This window comes from Schistocerca serialis, chromosome 9, assembly GCF_023864345.2.
Source record: "Schistocerca serialis cubense isolate TAMUIC-IGC-003099 chromosome 9, iqSchSeri2.2, whole genome shotgun sequence".
NCBI lineage: Eukaryota > Metazoa > Arthropoda > Insecta > Orthoptera > Acrididae > Schistocerca > Schistocerca serialis.
The window spans coordinates 496,904,047-496,927,935 of NC_064646.1; the positions used below are offsets into that span (position 1 = coordinate 496,904,047).

Genomic DNA, 23,889 nt, shown 5'->3' on the forward strand with positions numbered 1-23,889 from the left:
GTCAGTCTAATGTAATCTGAATGACAGACATTATTTGAATACTTATCAGGTCATACATAATCTAATGTTGATTTTCAGTGAGGTATCATATGGGCATTTGAAAAAACAAATGTATTAGGTTCTTCTCAAACATACTTATCAGTGATGGCAATGATCGAAAATTCTGCTTTTGGTGAGCTACGAACATGCCACCTTTCCGATAGTTTCTTCTAACCCAAATGTAAATGTACACAGATATTAAATATTAACCTAAGTTATTGTGCAACATGTACATACATAACAAAACAAAATTTCACCACTGTCAGTGCTACCTCTTGCTGGGCCAAATACTTTTCATTTCACTTTCACAGCAGTGGCATTATTTAATGGAATGTGAAAGTGAAAGTTGAGAACAAATTGAGTTTCTGGGAGTGATGGTCACTCGGTCTGTGCAGCGACACAGTGGCAGTGCGGGCGACGCCCACGAGCTGCAGTTGCGCCACTCGCTCCACATGCAGCAGATGTTGGGCGGCTCCCCTCTGCGGTCAGCGACGCCGTCTCCGCCGACCACGCAGAGCCCTGCCTCTATACCCGGTAAGCCTCCACACCTTCGTCCACTTTAACTGAGCTTTTCTGAGTTAGTATTCCAATGAAGAAATTTGTTTGTGTGTTCCTTGTACTGTCTTCTCTTCTTTCCCAATTTTTCAGGCACTAGGCTGGTTTCCTATCCTCACCTACCCTTAACTTTGCCATTAATCTATTTTCAACCCATCTCTATCTCATTGTCCTCCCCCTTCCTCTCGACCTCTCCACTTCCCTCATCAACATCTTTAAATGTGCAAACTGCAGTTTTTATCTAATTCATGTACTTCATTTCGTTAATGGCAAGGAACAGTTCAGTTTCATCTTTCACTTGCCAAACCAATCTATTGGGACGAGAGCAGTAACTGTTGGTTGGAAGTAGAATATGATTTCTGCAGTTGCCCTAGTCATCAGTAAAGATAACAGCTCTCCCACAACCTTACAAGTACTGAGCAGTGTAATACCAAAAGAAAATTTCATTACATCACACACTTGGTCCTTTCCTTTAAATTTTTTCAGAGATTTACTTTAGGATTACGGAAAGATGATCACATTTCAAAAGATACAAACATTAGTAAGACACTGGACTCGCATTCGGGAGGACGACGGTTCAATCCCGTGTCTGGCCATCCTGATTTAGGTTTTCCGTGATTTCCCTAAATCGCTCCAGGCAAATGCCGGGATGGTTCCTTTCAAAGGGCATGGCCGACTTCCTTCCCCATCCTTCCCTAATCCGATGAGACCGATGACCTCACTGTCTGGTCTCCTTCCCCGAAACAACCAACCAACAAACATTAATAGGCCATCGAAGTGTTAGTTCACATTTTTCAGTTTTTACACAAATTCTCTGAACCTGATCTACAATAATAGATCATAGAAATATTCTTATACCAAATGTTTACTGCCATTTAAATGATGCATGACATTTTAAAATACCTTCAGGTCCTGTTGACTTACTGCTGTGCGTAATGTCAGTTTATCATTTCTTTATTTAGATATGCATCTGTATCCCCTCTGTTTCCTCCTTCCTCATTCCATTTATGAATGGCGCACAGGAAAAATGTTGGTAAACCTCTGTATTAGCTCTGACATCTCGGATTCACTTGTGGAGATCATTTTATGGGTGATCATTTTACAAGATATATGCGGGAGAAAGTAATGTACGCCCGACTCTTTTTCTGAATATACTTTGTAGAAATTTCAATCGCCAACCGAGAAATACTGTGACAAAATGTGCTATTCTTTCTTTTCATCCGATCTTCTCTGGCTCTTTTACTAATCCGACCTCAGAACGGTTCCAGACTAATATGCAGCACACAATAAGTGGTCTTAGTGTTTTGTAAGCCACTTCTTTTGTGGATGTATTACTTTTCCTTAAGGTTTGCCCTGTGAATCTGTGTGGCATCTGCTGTTCCTACTATTTGTTTCATGTGGTCATTTCACGTCAGGTCACTTTAGGTGCTTAATCCTAGGTATTTTATGGTAGGTGCTGTTTCCAGTGATTTGTTACCAATAGTGTAGTCCTACAGTAGTGGCTTTCTGTGCACTATGTTTCATGTACTTGTGTCTGGCTAAAAAAAAAAAAAAAAAACCTCTAGATCCTGCAGCAGCTTACAATAAGCTACTGCTAAAAGAGGCTGGTTCAGATGCCTTTTTACTATGAAGTGATCGTTGTTGTTTCCTGTTCTATAATCACTTGCCTCAATATCTCCCAATATCAGCATTGGTTTGATGATCAAAAGGAGGAACCGTATTACAAAATTATGGGGTGGAACAGATCGAGAGGTCAAATTCATTATTTTGGCCTTCTGTCTGTCATTTTCGATTTCAGTGCCCTTATGATCACTGAGCAGCCAAATAGGTGATTTAAATGCACATACTGATATATTGTAAGACCACAACTTCTAAGGGTTTTTAATCGGGTTGGTGGGAAAAATTTTACCTTCAAATTCATTGAACATTTTATGTTGCTCTCCTTAAGCTCATTTTCACTTTGTTCAGCTTTTGTTTGTTAGCTAGCCTTTGATTTCACTTAAATCTATGATGAAGCTCTCTTCACTTTTGTAGCAACTTTCTGACATGGCTATTAAAGAACACTGGATTTTTTCATGCCCTTAAAACCTTGCTTGGCATTTAGTTGTGTATGGTGTATCGAACAATCCTTTTGAATTTGATCCACTTGTGGACCACATCTTTGTCCTCAAAACTGAGTACTCAAGTACTCTGCAGCATATATCTTGTCAATCTTGCTAAGCAAAAACATTTTCCCTATCTTTCTTAACATTTCTTGTAACACCCGTAGTCACTGATAACATTGAAATGGTTTCATTGGAATATCTGCTCTCTTTGTCATTTTCTCACACCTGGGTGAAGTTAGATTTATTAGTGCAACTCTCACTGAAGAAAGTGGGCTGTTGGATATGCTACTGGACAAGTCTCTCTCTCTCTCTCTCTCTCTCTCTCTCTCTCTCTCTCTCACACACACACACACACACACACACACACACACACACACACACACACACGCCTACGTGCACAGGTGCTGACATTGTCATCTTTGTACACACCATCAGTGCCTCCAACACTATCACACATGCAAACCATGGTCCATACCTCTACTTTTGACAGCAGCCCCACTCCTTCTGTCCAGCCCAAACAGCTGGTACCCATTCCTTCCAGACAGCCTAGCCACCCATGCTTATCCATCTATGGTTACAAGCAGTCCCTCTCTCAATATGACAGGGATTTCCTGAGGCCTTCAAAAACTGAAATGACCTTCCATTCCTTGTCCAGAAACATCTCCTGTGTATTGTCTCCCATTAACCCACTGTTACCCACTTACTCTAACCAACTTCCTATTTTACGAAGTAGAAAATATTTTAAAATGTTAATGAATTTTAAATTGTTGTTACCAATAAAGTCTTCCTTTACATAACTTCTGCTCGTCATCCATTCTGTTTTGATGTTCTTGTTGGCATATTTTTAGTTTAAATGGGAGGGTATTGCAAAGCTCTCTCTCTCTCTCTCTCTCTCTCTCTCTCTCTCTCTCTCTCTCTCTCTCTCTCTGTGTGTGTGTGTGTGTGTGTGTGTGTGTGTGTGTGTGTGTGTGTGTGTTTAAAGAATGTTACAATGTTTTTCTTGAGCTCTCCATGTTTTATAAATCCTTTCAATAGAGTTCTTCTCACCAATCACCATGAGGTCAAACTTACAACTTGTATACTCTGATGTAGTAGAAATTTTTCCCTGCAAAGAACCAGACGTCAGAGTTATTGTATTAAAAACTTATTCCAGTGATTGACATTTAACAGGAAAGATTTTCACTTATATCTCATTTTTAATCTACCACTTCAGATTGTTTTATTAATCAATAATAATAATAATAATAATAATAGTAATAGTGATAGTAATAATAAACCCCGTGGAGGCCCGGGAAAAGAATAGGCCTGCGACAAAAAGAACAAACCACTAATAGGGCTAACCCCCCTTTTAGTGTGATTAGTTGGTTCAGGACAGAACTAATGAAGCCTCGGACAAGCATTGTCATGGTCGGGGACGACACTTGAACCCTATGCCCGTCCACAATGGTAACACCACTGCTAGACACACGGAAAATGATTTAAATCCAAATAGAGGTGTTTTGCAGGATATGCTTCCTGCAACCACTCTAGAAGGAAAACAAAGACAGAGGATGAGATGGTCAGATGAAGTTAACCGATACCTCATGTTCTGTTATTACCAAGCAACAAACTTAGGAACCAACAAAACTGGATACAGATCACAAGTATACACAACATTTATTACCAGATACCCAGAATTAAAATTTTTAACAGAACAACGACTAGCTGATCAGATCTGTGTAATAATAAAAAATAACAGGATACCCTAGTCAGAATTAGAAAACATCAAACAACAAGTACAACAAATACTGGAACAAAATAATGTGCAATCAGAAGAAGAAGAAGAAAATACAGTGATGGACTCAGACATCCCAGAACAAACAAACAAAGAACAACACGCATCAATTAAACAATCAGAGGAAAACGAAATCTTAAGACAGCTACCAGAACAAGCACAAATAGAACACAAAGTGACACACATGTTAGATATAGAAGAAAAATTTCAGTTGACATATATAGAATACAAACACACATATACAGACATTAGACCATTCTTGCATAGACCACCAAATAACCCACAAGTCGAAACAACAATAACAACTATCAACACAATCATACACAACAAAATAAATGAAAATACAGCTATGGAAGAGTTACAACTACTGGTTTATATAGGAGCACTCACTACACTAAATATACAGACTAGGCAGAGATCAGAACCAACCAGCACACAGAAGAAACTCACAAAACCAGCATGGCAACACAGGCTACAGATCAGAATAGAAAAACTGAGAAAAGACATCGGACAGCTAACACAATTTATAAGAAATGAAATATCAGACAAAAAACTAAAAAGGTTAGGTAAAATCTCACAACAAGAAGTGATAGAGCAATTAGATGAAATGAAGCAGAAATTACAAGCATTGGCCAAACGACTTAGAAGATACAAAAAAAGTTAAAATAGAAGGAAACAAAACCAAACATTCAACACAAACCAAAAGAAATTTTATCAGACAATAGATAACACACACATTAAAATAGACAATCCGCCAAACATAACATACATGGAACACTTCTGGAGCAGCATATGGTCAAACCCGGTACAACATAATAGACATGCATGGTGGATACAAGCAGAAACAGACACATACAAGATGATACCACAAATGCCTGAAGTGATAATTTTGCAACATGAAGTCACCCTAGCAATTAATTCTACGCACAATTGGAAAGCCCCTGGAAAAGATAAAATAGCAAATTTCTGGCTAAAGAAGTTCACCTCAACACATTCACATCTAACTAAATTATTTAACAGTTACATTGCAGACCCATACACAGTCCCTGATGCACTTACACAAGGAATAACTTATCTGGAACCTAAAGATCAAGCAGACACAGCAAACCCAGCAAAATTTCGCCCCATAACATGCCTACCAACAATTTACAAAATATTAACTTCAGTTATTACACAGAACAAAATTATAAATGAAGAACAAAAAGGCTGCTGCAAAGGAGCACGAGGATGTAAAGAGCAACTGATAATAGATGCAGAGGTGACATATCAAGCTAAAACTAAACAAAGGTCACTACACTACGCATACATTGATTACCAAAAAGCTTTTGATAGTGTACCCCACTCATGGTTACTACAGATATTGGAAATATACAAAGTAGATCTTAAATTGATACAGTTCCTAAACATAGTAATGAAAAATTGGAAAACCACACTTAATATCCAAACAGATTCAAATAATATCACATCACAGCCAATACAGATTAAGTGTGGAATATACCAAGGAGACACATTAAGTCCTTTCTGGTTCTGTCTTGCTCTGAACCCACTATCCAACATGCTAAATAATACAAATTATGGATATAATATTACTGGAACATACCCACACAAAATCACACATCTGCTATACATGGATGATCTAAAACTACTGGCAGCAACAAATCAACAACTCAACCAATTACTAAAGATAACAGAAGTATTCAGCAATGATATAAATATGGCTTTCGGAACAGACAAATGTAAGAAAAATAACATAGTCAAGGGAAAACACACTAAACAAGAAGATTACATATTGGATAACCACAGCGACTGCATAGAAGCGAGGGAAAAAACAGATGCCTATAAATATCTAGGATACAGACAAAAAATAGGAATAGATAATACAAATATTAAAGAAGAACTAAAAGAAAAATATAGACAAAGACTGACAAAAATACTGAAAACAGAACTGACAGCAAGAAACAAGACAAAAGCTATAAATACTTATGCTATACCAATATTGACCTACTCATTTGGAGTAGTGAAATGGAGTAACTTAGAACTAGAAGCACTCAATACACTTACACGATCACAATGCCACAAATGTAGAATACATCACATACATTCAGCAACAGAAAGATTCACATTAAGCAGAAAGGAAGGAGGAAGGGGTTTTATCGACATAAAAAACCTACATCATGGACAGGTAGACAATTTAAGAAAATTCCTTATACAACGAGCAGAAACTAGCAAAATACACAAAACAATCACTCATATAAATACATCGGCTACACCATTGCAATTTTATAACCACTTCTACAACATTTTAGATCACATAACATCAACAGATACAAAGAAAGTAAATTGGAAAAAGAAAACACTACATGGCAAGCACCCGTACCATTTAATACAGCCACACATCGATCAAGACGCATCCAACAAAAAATGGTTCAAATGGCTCTGAGTACTATGGGACTCAACTGCTGTGGTCATAAGTCCCCTAGAACTTAGAACTACTTAAACCTAACTAACCTAAGGACAGCACACAACACCCAGCCATCACGAGGCAGAGAAAATCCCTGACCCCGCCGGGAATCGAACCCGGGAACCCGGGCGTGGGAAGCGAGAACGCTACCGCACGACCACGAGATGCGGGCACGCATCCAACACATGGCTAAGAAAAGGCAATATATATAGTGAGACAGAAGGATTCATGATTGCAATACAGGATCAAACAATAAACACCAGATATAACAACAAGCATATTATTAAAGATCCCAATACCACAACAGATAAATGCAGACTTTGCAAACAGCAAATAGAAACAGTAGATCACATCACAAGCAGATGTACAATACTAGCAAATACAGAACACACTAGAAGACATGACAATGTAGCAAAAATAATACATCAACAGCTTGCCATACAACATAAACTAATAAAACAGCACGTTCCCACATACAAGTATGCACCACAAAATGTACTGGAGAATGATGAATACAAATTATACTGGAATAGAACCATTATAACAGATAACACAACACCACATAACAAACCTGACATCATACTCGCCAATAAAAAGAAGAAATTAACACGACTAATCGAAATATCCATACCCAATACAACAAATATATGGAAGAAAACAGGAGAAAAAATTGAAAATTACATCCAAATGGCAGAGGAAGTTAAGGACATGTGGCATCAGGATAAAGTTGAAATTATACCAATTATACTATCAACTACAGGAGTCATACCACACAATATCCACCAGTACATCAACGCAATACAGCTACATCCAAACATATATATACAACTACAGAAACCTGTAATTATTGATACATGTTCAATTACCCGAAAGTTCCTAAATGCAATGTAACGTATACTGTACAGTTAAAAGGAAGTCATGCTTCATCAAGGTCCGTGTCACTTTCCATTTTTAACCAACCAAATCATTTTCTCCACTTTGGTTTTGACTTCTCAGTGTGGAACAGGTAGCTCCTGTCAAAACAGAGGCACTGTCGGCAGTCGGTACATTCGTTACGGTCAATATTGACAGAGTTGACAGTACTCACGTCCTCTGGCATGTAGGTGTAACCAAACTATCTTGTGTGTACTGCAGGTTCCCCCATACACCAGCAATGCTGCGGTGGTGCAGAGTACCCACAGTCGCCGACCTCCAGCGTGTGCTGCCTGGCAGCGGGGCTGAGTGGGCTGTCCACGGGCGGGGTGCCACTCGCACTCGACCTGCGAGTGACACCGTCGCCCCCGTCGATGTCGCAGGCACCGCCGCTGGGCACGATCCGTGAGGAGCTCAACCGGCAGAGCCGACAGCAGCACCGGCAGATGCACCCGCAGATTAGCCTCACAGACGAGATGGGTGACGAGGTCACCCTTGTCGCGCCTCCGCACTACTACTGCCCGCCCTCGCTGCCTCCGCCATTTGCGGTAAGTCTGCACGGGATGTGTGCCGTATTCGAGTTGCGGTTGGTCGTCAGTGTTCTTTAGGTGTAGAAATTGTGTCAGATGTTCTGAAGTAGTTGCAGTTTGATATTGTTATCGATTTGACGTATCTTGTGCTGTAGAATTTCCAGTGACTGAAACTTACTGTATTTGGGGATGTAATCAGGTGAGCTGCTCGGACTCTTGCCAAAGTGGTGAGCCATCATACAGCTCATTACAAGTGTGGCAAGCTGTGAAGGGAGGAGGATGGGAGGAGAAACGGGTCTGAATGGACATAGCAGGTGCCTGTATCACATTTTTGAGATGTGGTCCACACAGCAGCAACTTGCTGATGTGATTTCTGTCAGATTTGTTATAGTTTTAAAGAATACTGTACTGGGAGATGTGACTGTGAAACAGTGGTTATGGGACGGCTGTGTATAAATCATGATAGCCTTAACTTCTGACATACCTTTAAAATGAATAACACTGTTTCACACAAAGTTTCTGGTGATACAACTCTCGCATTTGGTGACCATTGTATTTGCATATTAAATGCACGAACTGTGTTCATCAGAGCACAGTGCTCAAGTCGTCAGAGGAATGTAAATAATTTAGGAAATGACGGTCTAGTAGTTGAGGCATAGATTGTCGACAGTTGACAGGCGCACAAATGAATCTGAGGACAGTTCTGTCATTCAAACAAAACAGTCTTCGTAGCCATCGAGTATGTGTACACACACAGATGTACAATTGTATTGCTACATTGTCCTGCCCGAGTGCACAGTGACGGCAGTTGGAATCGTGTGGGGAAGGGGTCGTATTGGATGGAGTGGGAGAAGAAGGAAGTTGGAGGGTGGGCCAGGGAAGCAGGACCGACAGCTCTTAGGGAGAGGCAGCAGCTGCACAGGACTGGAATGTGGCACAGGTGAGCACGGCCTGGCTGCCAGCAGATGGAGTCTTGCAGAGTGCATGACAGTGTGCGAGGAAGGAATGGGAGCTAGAGACAGAGTTGGAGGTTAGGGAAGCTGCATAGAAGAGGGTGTGAATGCAGCACGAGAGAAGTTATACGCTGATTAAAATGGCTTAGTGATAGACAGATTACCGTGGCTGGGGACAGTGTCACCGGCATGCAGCTGGCTTTGCTATTAGAGGCTGTACCTCCAAAATGAGCAACAAGGGGAGCACACGGCACTCGAGAGTGAACTACAATTGTTAGGCGATCGGCCTGTAGCACATGCTCACCAAAATTTCAACCACAGAGTTATTTTGGTTGTACTGTTATTGTGAGTACATATTGATGTTTTGGGTGGGTATAGTGGACAAGTCATCCCCCTAGAAAGGGGTCAGGAACGGATGTGGCATCAGGCTGGACAAGAATAATTCATAGAAATTTGGCTGAATGTCAGAAATGTTGTCAGCATCTTATACAGGTATGACAATAACCCACCACAGCAGCTATTTGAGGCATTATTACCTTTACTACTTAAATTACCTGAACACAGAAGACAGTAATTATAAGGGGCAATCACAGAGTTTGTGTTCAAAAGCTATACAATCCAGAATCAGTATACCAGTCAGGCAGAATCACTGTGAGGGTTGAGTCAAATGTCTCACCGATGGACCAGAATTATGATACCCATTTTGGAAAACACTGTGTCTGCTATGTGAAGAAAACCGTAACTGCCTGTCGTACATTCTCATCTGACAGGAATTGTCATCCCTTCGAGACGTTTTTTTATGGGACCGAAGGTGTGATAATCACAGGGGAAGAGATCGTGACTGTAGGGTGGGTGTTAAAGTTCTACCACTTGAGTTGGCATAATTTCTGATCTCTCCCAGATCGACTGATGTCCTTTGTTGAATCTGGGTTAGCACAGAACTTGACACATCATTCCACAACTGTAATTTCCGACAGATGTGCTACCTCGTACCCTTTCTTCATTCCCTGACAGATGTGTACCAGTGTTCGTCCTTCAACAGCTGTTGAAAGAATAACAGCACTTCAGTCCTGTTTGGATGTTGACATTTGGTAAAAACATTGTCATACTTCACATTTGTGCACTTACTGAACACACATCAGAAAGCTACAAATGCGGCACTAATCATTTGCCTGCACATCGGTGCTTGGAGCTGCAGTATGCTGAATATACACTGCAGCAACATCCCCAAACAGAAATTTTTTGATCACCGCTTACATTTGCTAATGCTATTTTAGTACTTTTTCTGTCACCAAAGCCCATATATAAAGTGGGTTCCGTACATATATAGTGAAAATTGTAGAGATAAAGTATGTGAGATGAGGAACTAATGGTCAGAAATAAATAAGGCACACACTGGTAAAAGTTCACTGATATGATGGGCAATTGTTTGTTACTAGATGTAATCCAAGTGCCCACCGTATCGGTGCAACTTCAGAAAATGGTATACACTTGTCTCAGATTACTGGCAACAGTTCTCTATCGGCTTGTCGGCTGGTATTGTACGAGATTGACTAGTGTGACCTTATTTGCTCCAGGACCTTCTATAAGGGAGATGTCACAGTTTTTGGACACTGCATTCCTCATTGTTGTCTGTGAGATGTTGTGCACTCCCTAACTCTGATATAAGTGTCCACGAGCAGCAGAACCACAGACACACTTTTGGGATAGGAAGAGGTGGTCATACAGTACAATTGCCAAACCTTATAACTACAGATGTCTACCATATGGTGTTATGTGCGGTTGTTGGTTGCAAAACTGCAGCAAAAGTTGAAGGAGGAGTTGGATGGTAAACTCCTAGCTTCTTTTTTCATTGTACAACAGGCACGTAGGGCATGTGGAAAAAACTTACACACCATCGTAAAACGTGTGTTGAGATCGGTGGCTGCCATTTGAATAGTTGTAATGCTCGTATGTTATTGCTATAAAGTGTATGACTTGTTTGTATTGGTGAAAAACGAAATTTTAATTTTTAATCATTAATTTTTCATCTCAAAGTACACGTCTGTATAATTTGACATCAGAACTACTTTGGGGAATGCTAGATTAAAGAAAGGTGTTACCGTATTAATAAATGTATTATAATATTAACTAGAAAACACTTCCTGATGTTCTACAAAAATGTATTGTACTTCTGTGCCGTAGAATCTCTGTCTGAGGTTTCCTACTTCATGTCCGTTTAAAGGTGTTCATATTGTACTCCTTCATGACCATGACCTCTTTTCACTCCAGGCAGGTGCCGGGATGGTTCCTCTGAAAGGGCACGGCCGACGTCCTTCCCTAATCCGATGAGGCCGATGACCACGCTGTCTGGTCTCCTTCCCCAAACAACCAACCAACCAACCTGACCTCTTTGGTTGTTTGCGTCAGTTATGATCTTTGGTCGTTACCTCTGCAGTAGTGTGTCCTGCTAATATTGATAACAAGTGTAGTTGACCACTGTCTCACTTGGAGAAGTTGCACTTGGAATTGTAGATATTGTTGCTGCATGTTATACTTCAAATGCTTGTGTTGTTCTTTGAGTCTTTTCTAACATTAGTACTAAAGTCTCAACACACAATAGTTTATCTGTTCTATTCATTGTAGTAAGGTTCACAGTTTTTTCAAAATGATTAATATTACCACCTGCTGCCCATATTTTCTCCTGGAGGAAGTTCCAAAAGCTGGGAATAGACTTTTTCTACTTTTATTCACCCTGTCACCAGTACAGAAAACTCCACTTCCGTATGTAAATGTGATCAGCCTCGTAATTATACTTCTTTCAAGCATATTTTCCTTTTGATGCAATGTAGATAAATAGGTAAAGACATTTCTGAAAAGCTTTTGACAATGGACAAGTTTAAGTCAAATTTTGTGCAAGTTTGCTGTGGAACTAAAATGTCTATATGCATGCAAATATGTTTATACATGCTGCACCTAGAAGCCATGTAACCACTGCTGGAAACAGTTAGTCACTCTCTTTTGTCTAAGTTTCATAAAGATTTTAGCTGCATTACAATGCAATATATCACCTTGCAATATAAAAATGTCTCTATGTAAACAGGACCAGTAGAAACCTGATTTCAAAACATGAGGTAAACAGATCAAGCACCTGAAGATGGGCTCCCAAGGTTCAGAATGCATTGAAATAAAAATCACAGCTATTGGCTGAAGGTGATTTTTTTTTTTTTTTTTTTTCCCTCTCCAGAAGTAACACAAACATGATGACGCTGGCAACAGTGGACAATATAAGGACATTTTTAAAGGATTTTGATGTATTATTTGAAAGTGAATTGTGTTTTGTAGAAGAGTTTGCTGGGAATGACACAACACAGACAGCAAGCATTGTTGAAGACATGTTTTGATGTCTTCAGCATAATTTTATATACTGGAAAAAACACAAAAAGAAAGTGAAAAAGTTGGTCAAAGGCTGAATTTGAAGAAACCTCTAATGACCAAAGGCTGAATTTGAAGAAAACATCTAATGAGTCACCTTCTCTTGTCTGTCAATCTGAATTGCAAGGATACCATTCTATGCATTGGGCCTCTGAGGCTCCTTGTTTGTCACATAATTTTGATAACATTCAAGAACTGCCTATGTCTCCTACTACAGATGCTGTATTGCCTCATAGTCACTGTAAATGATGCGTCCAAGTGGAGTGGGCATAAAGGTCCTGGAAGCAGGGATGCAGGTGTGTACCTTCAGACTCTTTGGGCCTCGACCACATTGGTGACGTAATTAAGTAGGTCAGCAGCTCAAATTTTGTTTCTTGTTGTTAAAATATGCAGGCTTATACATTTCTTTCTTTGAATTGTAATCTGGAATCAGAACTGTGGCTCACTTCGTAGTTTATCTACGATCCCCATGCATATGTTGCAGTCTTACAAAAAGTTCAGTTCACTCATTTTTCTCTCCTTGGTTTTTGCATTGTGTTTAATGTGGCTCCCAAATGTTCCACAAAGCTGCCTTGTTTTCTATGGGGGGCATTCCCATCGAGGGGATTTAAGTTCTTGATAATGGTAGAAGAATAGGAAGTACTTTTCTTCAACTGATCTTGATTCTGCTTTCTGCACTGTCCAGTTACAGATGCATTTTGGACCATTCTCCATTTTATAAGGAATAGTTTATTCATTTGTTATGAAAAAGTCCACAGAGTACTTTGATAGCTGGTGATTTTAACTGTATGTTGTGTCCTTAGGATCAGTCTCTCAATTTTAATTTCTGTCAGGAGTTGCAAAATTTACTTTGTTCCTTGAAACTGCAAGACGTTTGGATCTGTAAATGTCTGACTCTTGTCGAATTTACCTATTTTACTGTTACTTCTAGCAGTAGACCTACAGATTTTATTTATCTGTTTGGATGCATAGCACTATTTTGGCTGTCAATGTCATCTCTGCCAAGCTTCACAGACCACTGCACAGTGACTATTACTTTAAATCCTGCGCTGCAGCCACTGAAATTGTATTGATCAGCATGGGTGCTGCGTGTGGTGCAGTTGGAGTGATTCGGAAGTGCAGAATCGTAATCTCCATTCAGGTGTGCGATACGCCTCCAATTTGGAATGGTGGATTCAACGGCAAAGCCAAGGCTTCAGCAAATGTCAATTCAATTCTGTGCCAATAGAGTGTGGGAATCTCGGAGGATGCAAGAATTTTACTACCCTTTCTTATATGACCTTTAAAATAGCACTCGTCAGGCTCTCCTATGGTTTGCAGATAGCAAATGAGTGAAGGAGCAATTGTCACAGTTGAGGCAGCATGAAACAGAAGGGTCAAGGGTGCGATCCAAACCATGTGCTTTGGTCATGGATGAACTGACTTCTCTATCTGATTTAACAGCACACGTGCTATTGACATGCATGTATTATGTTTCTCAAGTTGGTGGGCAGCAATTTTGTGACAGCACAAAAGGCCCCATATTCCATGCCCTCCGTTAATTCTATGTTGGGCTGCATGAAGTACCCATTCCTGTCGATATGACATCGGATTCCTTTGTTCTTGCTCTGGATTGTAGACTTGCTCCCACTCATAATGCTGCATTTTAGATGTTTTTCAGTGTGATGATGTTAGGGACCTTATTGTCGGATTGCCTTCTTGCAAATTGCTGAAGCTGAATGGTCTGCCAAAAGACTCTTATGTGCTTTTTTGGCCTTTGTTGGGTACCACTTTTACATTGCCGTTGAATGAAGTGTTGAAAGGGATGTTGGTGCCTGACTCTTTTAAGGTTGACAAAATTTTGTTAGTTCTTAAAAGTTCTGATTAGGCAGCGATTGATAAATTTCACCTGGTTACCATATTAAAGTTTGATTAAAAGACTGTGGCAAGGGCAGTGAATAGCTTGCTGTCTGCTTTGCTGGAGAAAGTTGTTCCTGACCATCAAAATTGTGTTCCTGGTTATTCTAGTCCGACCCTGGTAGCTGAATGTCTTGATCTTGTATTGGTGACCGCTGTTACTTCTGTTCCACGTGCTCTGGCTTTTATGGATTTTGACGAGGTGTTCAATCCTGTCAGCCATGACTTCCTGTTGCAGGTTCACTATTGACATGCAAAGGCTCTTTTCTAATTTGTTTATGAGTATTCGAGCTTTCACGGTTGTCAGTGGCCAAGTGATACAACCCCGATTAACATCCATAGAAGTTCACTCTCAGTTTCATCATTTGTTGTATCACTCGACACCCTTGTTTGCAGGATCACTGCTCATTTACGAGGGGGCCCTTTTAGGTGAGACGATCTTGGTGGGCACGTACACAGATGATACGATGGTGTTACAACATTCTCCTGCTGAGATTCCATTCCTCATGGCTAGTATGAATGCCTTTTGTCTTGTAGCTGGTACCCACATCAACAAAGGCAAATGTTGGTCAATGCAAGTCATTTCATGGGCATCGGTGGTCAATCAGCATAAGCTTTTGGGAGTCATAATTTATCAGTCACCAATTAAAATGGCTACACTTAATTGGGAGTCAGTTATGGGGAAGATACAAGGTTCAATCTTGAAGCATGAGCGGTGTTTCCTTAACCTGCTTCAGAAAATTCAGACCCTGCATATCTGTGTCTTGTGCAAAGCATACTACATCACTCGGGTCTTTCACTTCCCTCAATGATTGCTAAGAAACTGAAACAGCTGCCTAAGTCATTTTTTATGGAAACATTGCATTTTTTTTATTACAAAATGAGGTGGTTACATGTGTGCATCCCCTCTGGGGTTTGAAAATTTCCAATACTTAAAAGAAAACGTCTGTGTTGTTTGTTCAGTCCACTGTGTTGACTATCTCTAATGCACTCCACTCATTCATGTCTTAGTTGTTTTAGTGTCTACAGTTGAGCAGTCTTTACCCACATGTCAGTGACAGTTGATTGAATTTTTAGTTAAAACATGACCATGAATTTTTTATTGTTGTCAGTTATTTGGGCTGACATTCTACAGAGGCTGCATCTCACGACCAAATTTTTGTTAATGCCTGTTGGTGGGCTTGATTGTTCGGCACATGTTGAACAAGCATCACCACAAACTTCTAAGAAAACTGTGTGATTTCATCTTAGTCTTCCTGTTCTACCAATGACAGTGGTATCAAGTGATCCATAAACTGTTATCCACCAATGAGCACGTAATTCGTATTAGACTTAGTGTCATGTGTTAGTGCAGCCGCTGTCCCACCACAGACAAGCTACAGCATTATTTATTTGCCATGGTCACGTTGCGAACTCACTCTGTCTTAAAAGACAGTTCACATAGCTAACTTGCTCAGTTGAGACTGCCCTATCAGCTGATACCCTGTTGTGTCCATTGTATGGTGTCATTGAGCTCTTGCTTGCTTTTGTCGCTCGTATTTCCACTGATACATGTGACATCAACATTTTGAACTTCACATTCCACTGGCATACTTTCTGAAGGTTATTGATCTGATTGTGCACACACTCCCAAGTGCGGGTGTGCATCCCCTCAGTATGTATAGCACATCCTTGCAAAACTTGATCAAAATTGGTCATCCATAGGTCATCACAGGTTAAAATCTTGTCCAAAAATGCATCACCATTGCTATTGAAACAATTTAGGAGTTCATTGCAAATGGGAAATCTCTGGTCTTTATGATGAATGGTAAGCTTTATAATAATAATAATAATAATAATAATAATAATAATAATAATGTTTATTTGTCCATGTTAACTTTACAGTCTTGGACATTGTCATTTTTTGTACAATTATATCAATATCATGTCATTCCAAGAATGAATATATGCATCAAGTTGCACATTGTATATCATTCCATGCAATAATGTTATAAACATACATATCACTCCATACATATAATGATTATATACATCAATTAGCCAATAATAACAATACCACCACTAATATAGGGCAGTATGTAAAAGAATAAACTAACAGTACTGTAGCTCAGAATTCTTTTAATGAGTATAAACATCTTTCTATTAACAAATTTTTCAACTTGCACTTGGGAAGATTGCCGTGGAGTTGCTTTATATTTTTTGGCAACTTATTATAGAATTGTCCCCAGTTACATATGAACTGTGGTCTGCAGCTTTCTTGTTAGTCCGTATCCTATGATAGTCACTTTTGGCTCGAGTATTGTAATTATGGGTGTCACTGTTCTTTACACTATTTTCCTTATTCTCTTTTACAAACATTATGGTTTTAAGTACATACAATGAGTACATAGTCAGTAATTTAAAATTTTTGAAATAGTCCCTACAGGACTGGCGTTTGCTTATATTAGCAATTATCCTAACTGCTCTCTTTTGAAGCCTGAAGGATGTTATATTTAAGTAAACATCAATTGAACCAGTGACCAACTCTCTTGCCAAGATTGTCAACTAAAAGTTTTAGTTCCTTGCTTATGATGATGCCTTCAATATATACATTTGCCTGTTTAATTATTGAATGATGCTTATATAATATTAGGTTGGTGCATAAGTTCATAGTGTTTTTCCATAAATTTAGTAAACACAACAGATACACATAATAGGCACTTCAGTATCAGTAATACTTACCCCTTCACTATGTACAACCTTCTACCAATTCTGGGATAACTTTTTGATTCTGTGACTGTAGAAATCACCCAGTTTTGAGGCAAAGAACTCGTCAAGCCATGTTAAATGTGCAATTTTGTACGGAAAGGAATTTCCTTGAGGGTTGTTTGGTAAAGAATGGAAAAGGTGAATAAGGTGTTTGTGGATGACTTTGCAACTGAACTTTTGTATAGTGTTTTTGGTCAGTGTAGCAGAATGCAGGCGGGTGCTATCGTGGAGTAGCATCACTTCACACAGTCTTTCTGGTTGTTGTTCTCTGATTGTGTCTGCAATACATCTCACCTGTTGACAATAAATGTCAGTAGTAATGGATACACCAGATGCATACTGTTATCTTTTGTAGATGGGCACTGATCTTTGTACAGGAAATTGCCACTTTGGGCTCAACCATTCCTTTTCTTTTCCTTATGTTAGCATAAAGACACCATTTCTTGCTACCGGTAATGATACAGGATAGAAATGGTTGGTGTTTGTCATGAGCCATTTGATGATGAGCAGCAGAGATCCACATATGGCCACCTGCTGATTTTCACGATTTTATCTCGGAGCATAGGCTCGATTTTCAAACCTTTCCCTTTGGATGCACATGTTGCACGATGGTGGTACGATCGTAGTTCATCACCTTTGTCAGTTCTTGAGTACACTTAAGTGGACCATTGTGGATTAGAGTGTTTAAACGATCATCAAACCACAAAGTTCTTCTCGAATGTGGAGAGTCACTAATGTCAAAACGACCATCCTTAAAATGAGAAAACCATTTTCTTGCCATGCTCTTTCCAGTTGCATTATTCCCGCACATGGCACAAATGTTTCTGGCTGCCTTTGCTGATTTCACCCTTCCACTGAACTCGAACAGAAGTGTATGTGGGAAATGTTCAGATCTCTCCATTTGGTACTTAATTTTCTAGCATCCAGGATCTCCAAATGACAAAATGACAATATGTAAACTCAAATAGCAACAGTGAACTACAAATAACAATCGATAAATAAACCGGTAGCAGCTGGAATACCAACACACAAAGCACAACAGCTATGAACCTAAAGATAACATGCTAAGTTACAGATAGGCACAATTAAGACATTTGCACATAAGCTTTCAGCCACAGCCTTTGTCGAAAAAGAGAAACACACATCATTCATTCACGCAAGCAAGCACACCTCTTACACACGTGTCTCCCAGCTCTGGCATCTTGGGCCAGAATTCTTCTCCCTCATCTTATTAACATTATTATTCTATTGTACTCTGTTACTGTTGCATTCTGGCCTGAGCTGCCAGAGTTGTGCGGTCACGTATGTGTGAGGGGCGCTTGCCTGCATGAGAATGAACGGTGCCTGTTTCTCTTTTTCCAGCGAAGGCTATGGCCAAAAGCTTGTATGTAAGTGTGTTTTAACTGTGCCTGTCTGTGCAACATAGTCTGTTATCTTTATGATAAGTAGCACTCTATCTTTTCCTGCATTATTGATGTTCCTACCTGAAGTTCCATTATTTAAAAAAGTTACAAACTTATGCAGCAAACTAATAATAACAAATACAAATGTAGCTCTAGCATAATCTATAATCTGTTTTTAATCATGAATATATATACAACTGCAGAGTTCCTTTTGTCATCCTAAGGATGAAAAACAGGACAACTTACTGCTTCACTATTAGAGTTGTACAGTAAATCATCAAATATTAATGGGTGTGTGTAACCTCAGTTTTCTTGGTCATATATGGAAAAATAACAATGTGGACATAATAAGAACCCCATGTTATACTCACCAACATAAGACTGATCAGCCAAAACATTGTGACTGCCCACCTAAACTTTTGACATGGATTGTAGTACGGAAGCAATGAGGCCTTGGTAGGTCACTGGAGGGAGTTGGCACCACACCCACACACATACACACGTCACCTAATTCACATCAATTGGAATTTGTCACTGTGTTCCTTGAACCACTCCATCACACTCTTGGCCTTTTGACATGGTGTATTATCTTACTGAAAAATGCCATGCCGGCAGGAAGCATGATTGTCATGAAGGGGTGTGCAACCAGTGCAGGATACTCCTTGGCCAAGCTTCGCCTTGCACAAGCTCTGTGGACCCGTGGATGCCCAAGTGAATATTTCCCAGAGCATAATGGATCTGCTGCCAGCTTGTCTCCCTCCTGCAGTACAGGTGTCAAGGAGTTGTTCCCCGGAAGATGACAGATCGAGTCCTCCCATCAGCGTGTTGAAGAAGGTACCAGAATTCGTAAGACCGTGCAATGCTTTGTGACTGTGCTAACATCCGTGCCAAAGGTCACGTGTCCATTTCAGTCGTAGTTGCCGATGTCGCGGTGTTAACATTGTCACATGCGTGGGTCATCAGCTGCTGAGGCCCGTCGCTAGGAGTGTTCGGTGCACTGTGTGTTCAGACAAACTTGTACTCTCGCCTCAGTTTTCTGCCTGTCCTGTTTTACCAGTCGGCCCAGCCTATGAGGTCCGACATCACCAATGAGGGTTGGCTGCCAACCCCAAGACATCTGGATGTTTCACCTCAGTTTTGCCACATGTTGAAGACACTCACCACAGCCCTTCTCAAACATCCAACAAGTCGTGCAGTTTCTGAAATGCTCGTGCCAAGCCTCTGGGCCGTCACAGTCTACCCTCAGGTCAAACTCGGAGAGATGGTGCACCTTTCCCACGTTACACGTGCATAACCTGCTCACCGATACTACACGTCACTTATATTACACGCACCATGAGTGTGCCTCATTAGCAGTCATTTTTCATCACGTTACGTTGCTATCACCTGGGTGGTTTTGTATCGATAGTAAGTTGGTGGTCATAATGTTGTTGCTGATCAGTGTATATTCACAGTAAACAAGAAAGATTTGAATGAATCATATAGTGTACCAAAAACAACAATATAATGTAAGGGAATCAGATGAGACACAAAAAAATACAGATATACTTTCTTACAGATATGCAGAACATTACATCAGATGTATGGATTTTAATCTATAATACAACCAATAAATATTTAACGTATTTGTAGCTGGTTGGAGCTAACATATTTTGGCCATATCATCTAAAGGCAACTGAGTATGTATTAGGGATATTATTTGTATTCTGAAGTTGACAACTAGATGGATGGACAACTAAATACAAATAGATTTTATGAAAAATACACACATCCTATTTGTATGATTTAAAATCAATACACTGAGAAATTTATTTGATGTGACCTCATGTTAAAGTACATAATAAGTTCATAACATCCTGATGCAAAGGAAGACAAACTAATAAAGTCTGTCTAAAGGAAAGTTTGATATGTGTAAGAATAGTTCACACTTGTCCTAATAACCAAAGACTACAGCAAGTGAAGTAAAACAATTACGGACTTCTTATAACCTAAGAAAAATTATTTAGAAAGCTCTAGTTTTTAAGATCTTTTAGGTAATTGAAAACAGTATCAGGCTGGAATAAATCTCAGTCCAGCCCTTTATTGACCTTATGAAACATAACCATTTGTCCTATTAGTAACAATGATTTTACATAACATGATGTGATGCACTGTTGTAATTTCAACATTTTCCCTGTTCATAAAGCGAGCACACTGATGCTCTAATACCAAAACCTGTTGTAATATGACATGCAGTCATACAGCAGCGTGTTATGAATATTTATGTGAATTTAATGGGTTTTCTGAAAAGCTCACTCTCCCATTGTGCAAGATAAGAGGAACACTGCATGGTTTATAATTTATTCTAATTGCCATGATACTCATCTGTGTCACTACATTTTCTGTGTGTGCCAATGGTGAGGCTGCGGTCTTTGAGGTGTATTCAGAAAGTATCAGGGTTTTTGTTTTTTTGTGTGTGGTTTATTAGTGCAATTTGCATGTTTTTTCATTTTTCTGTTGGTAAACATGCCTGAAAAGAAAGTTCACTTTATTAGCTGTATCAGATAGTTTGTTATCAACTATCAAAGACATTACCTTCATTTTACCAAATAAGTGAAAGATAACCACTCACCTGTAGTAGACTGATGGGTGGCACATAGAATTATGTAATTGAATTTTATACAGCCTTCGCATTTGAGGCAAACGCATTTGTTCGGATGCAGACTCTTAGCAGCAACACACCACCATTCTCACATCAGCTTTCACTGGATGTAATTACCCCATCAGCTTAGTTCAAAAGCAGATTTCCTGGACCATCACATCCAAACCTGGTACTGCTGATCTCTCCAAAAAAATGGCTTCGGAGCTCACCACTGGTCATTCAGTATTATCCTGGTCTGAAATGTATTAATCAGCTAATTCGACAAGGCCTGTGACTTCCTAAAATCATGCCCTGAAATGAGATGCACTCTGTCTGAGATTTTGTGTACCGCACCTAGAATAGATTTGTATAGCCCTCCCAATCTCCGCAATATTCATCCTTCTCCTGCACCCGTCTCCCTACCCTATGGCTCCTACCCCTGTGACCATCCCCACTGCAAGACTTACGCTACACACCCTCCTACCACCACCTATAACAACCCTATAACTGGCAAAAAGTATATGATCAAAGGGAGAGCCACCTGTGAAACAACGCATCATATACGAGCTGTTTGGCCTTTCACATCGGCACGACTACAACCAAATTATCAGTTAGGATGAATGGGCATAGGCAGAGGGTGTATACTGGCAACACACAGTAACCTGTTGCAGAGCATGCTTTACAACATGACAATCATGACCTCGGTGCCTGTTTCACCACAGGCATTATCTGGATTCTTCCCCCAGACACCAGTTTCTCAGAACTCCATAGGTGGGAACCAGCGTTACAACATGTCCTTGCTTCTTGCCAAGCACCTAGCCTTAATTTATGTTAATTTCTTCCGTCTCAGCATTCCTTCACAATAACTACTTCTTTCTTCTCTGTGTTTTAGTTTTCTACATCTTTCATTTTCTTATCTGTCTATTTTTCGCCACCCTCCTCCCACCTCTGATATGTACAGTGCACTTACCTTTTCACTCATATTAACTCTTACACAATGTTTTAGCAGTAATCTCTGTCTTGTATATTACTCTCATATTAACTCTTACACAATGTTTTAGCAGTAATCTCTGTCTTGCATATTACTCTGTCTTCCACCTTTAAGCTCTCAGGTTTTCATATCTCATCTGATACAGTCCCCAACAATCCGTCTTTTCTTCTCATCTCATCCAGTGTCTCCCGTGACCCATGGTTCTGGGTGACTTTTCTGAAATCTACCCCTTTTGCTAGACCTCTCCAGGCCTTTTCCTTCACCCCCCTTCCTTCCACTTCAACCGTTATAACCATCTTTCATGCGTGTGTGTACTGCTGCCACTTGGTGAGTAGATTTTTTGTCCATCCAATTACATTCGTTGAATTTTCTGTCACTTTTGTCTGTACACCACACATCAGTCTGCTGTAGGTGAGTGAATGGTTCTCTTTCCCTTATTTAAAAAAAAAATGAATGTAATTACTTTGACACTTGACCACAGACTAAATATCTGATATGGCTGACAGTGTAAAGTCACGTTTCAGACAGGTTTACCAACAGAACAATGAAATAAACATGTAAATCATACTAATAAAATGTACGAAATCGCAAAAACCTGCTTCCCTTTCCCGTATGTAAAATAAGGGAATGGGTAGTGTAGGTGATTATTTATTTTGTATAAACATTCATTGGAGAATTTATATAAATTTTACAAAAAAGAAATGGAATAATGTGCAGCAAGGTTTTAGAATTCTAAATATATCTATGAGAAAACAAGGATTTATGAATTGTGTAAATATTTTTAAGAAGGCTGTGAAGATATTGAAAGTTACTACTGCCCTGAATGGCCTTGCACATAATCAACTGATGAAATTGTGGAAAATATAAAAGAAATTATTATGAAGAATCACTGAATCACTATCAAAGAAGCTACTGGTGTTGTCAGTGCATCAGGCCATCTAATTTTTAGGATGTTTTAGGTATTAAATGTGAGATAGCAAAATTTTTCCCAAAATTGTGAACTAGTAAAAAAGTGGGAAATGCAAGTTGCTCAGGAATTGCTAGATGAAGCCAACAGTGAAGCAAAACTACTGAAATGTGTCATAAGAGGTGATGAAAAGTGGATTTAAAGATGATGCCAAATTTAAGGGTCAGTCATTCTGGTGGAAGCATTTGGGGCCACAGAGACTGAGAAATGCTTGACAAGTGTGGTCACATGTGGTGGCTACTCTCACTGTGTTCTGTAAATTTAACACCATAGTGCATCATGAGTTCTTGCCAAAAGATTGAACAATCAATAAAAATTACTACTTAAAAGTTGAATGCCAGTTGTGTAAAGCAAACTGTAAAGACCACCCAGAGTTTTCATGAAACAATTCATGGCATTTGCACTATGATAGCGCACTTACTCAACTTTCTTCTTGTTCTTGAATTTGTGGTCCAAAACAATACTATAATGATACAAAAATAAAAATTTGCATTATTTTTTCAAGGAACCTTATATATAAA

General features: G+C 39.5%; 1 protein-coding gene across 1 annotated transcript in view; it reads left to right on the top strand.

Annotated features, from left to right (window-relative positions):
- The window catches only part of LOC126418703 (serine/threonine-protein kinase SIK3), a 496,441-nt gene that overhangs the window by 469,842 nt on the left and 2,710 nt on the right, over positions 1 to 23,889 (top strand). The window contains 2 exon segments of the mRNA XM_050085601.1: positions 435 to 573; positions 8,069 to 8,394. Of these exon segments, the coding sequence (XP_049941558.1) occupies positions 435 to 573; positions 8,069 to 8,394 (465 nt within the window).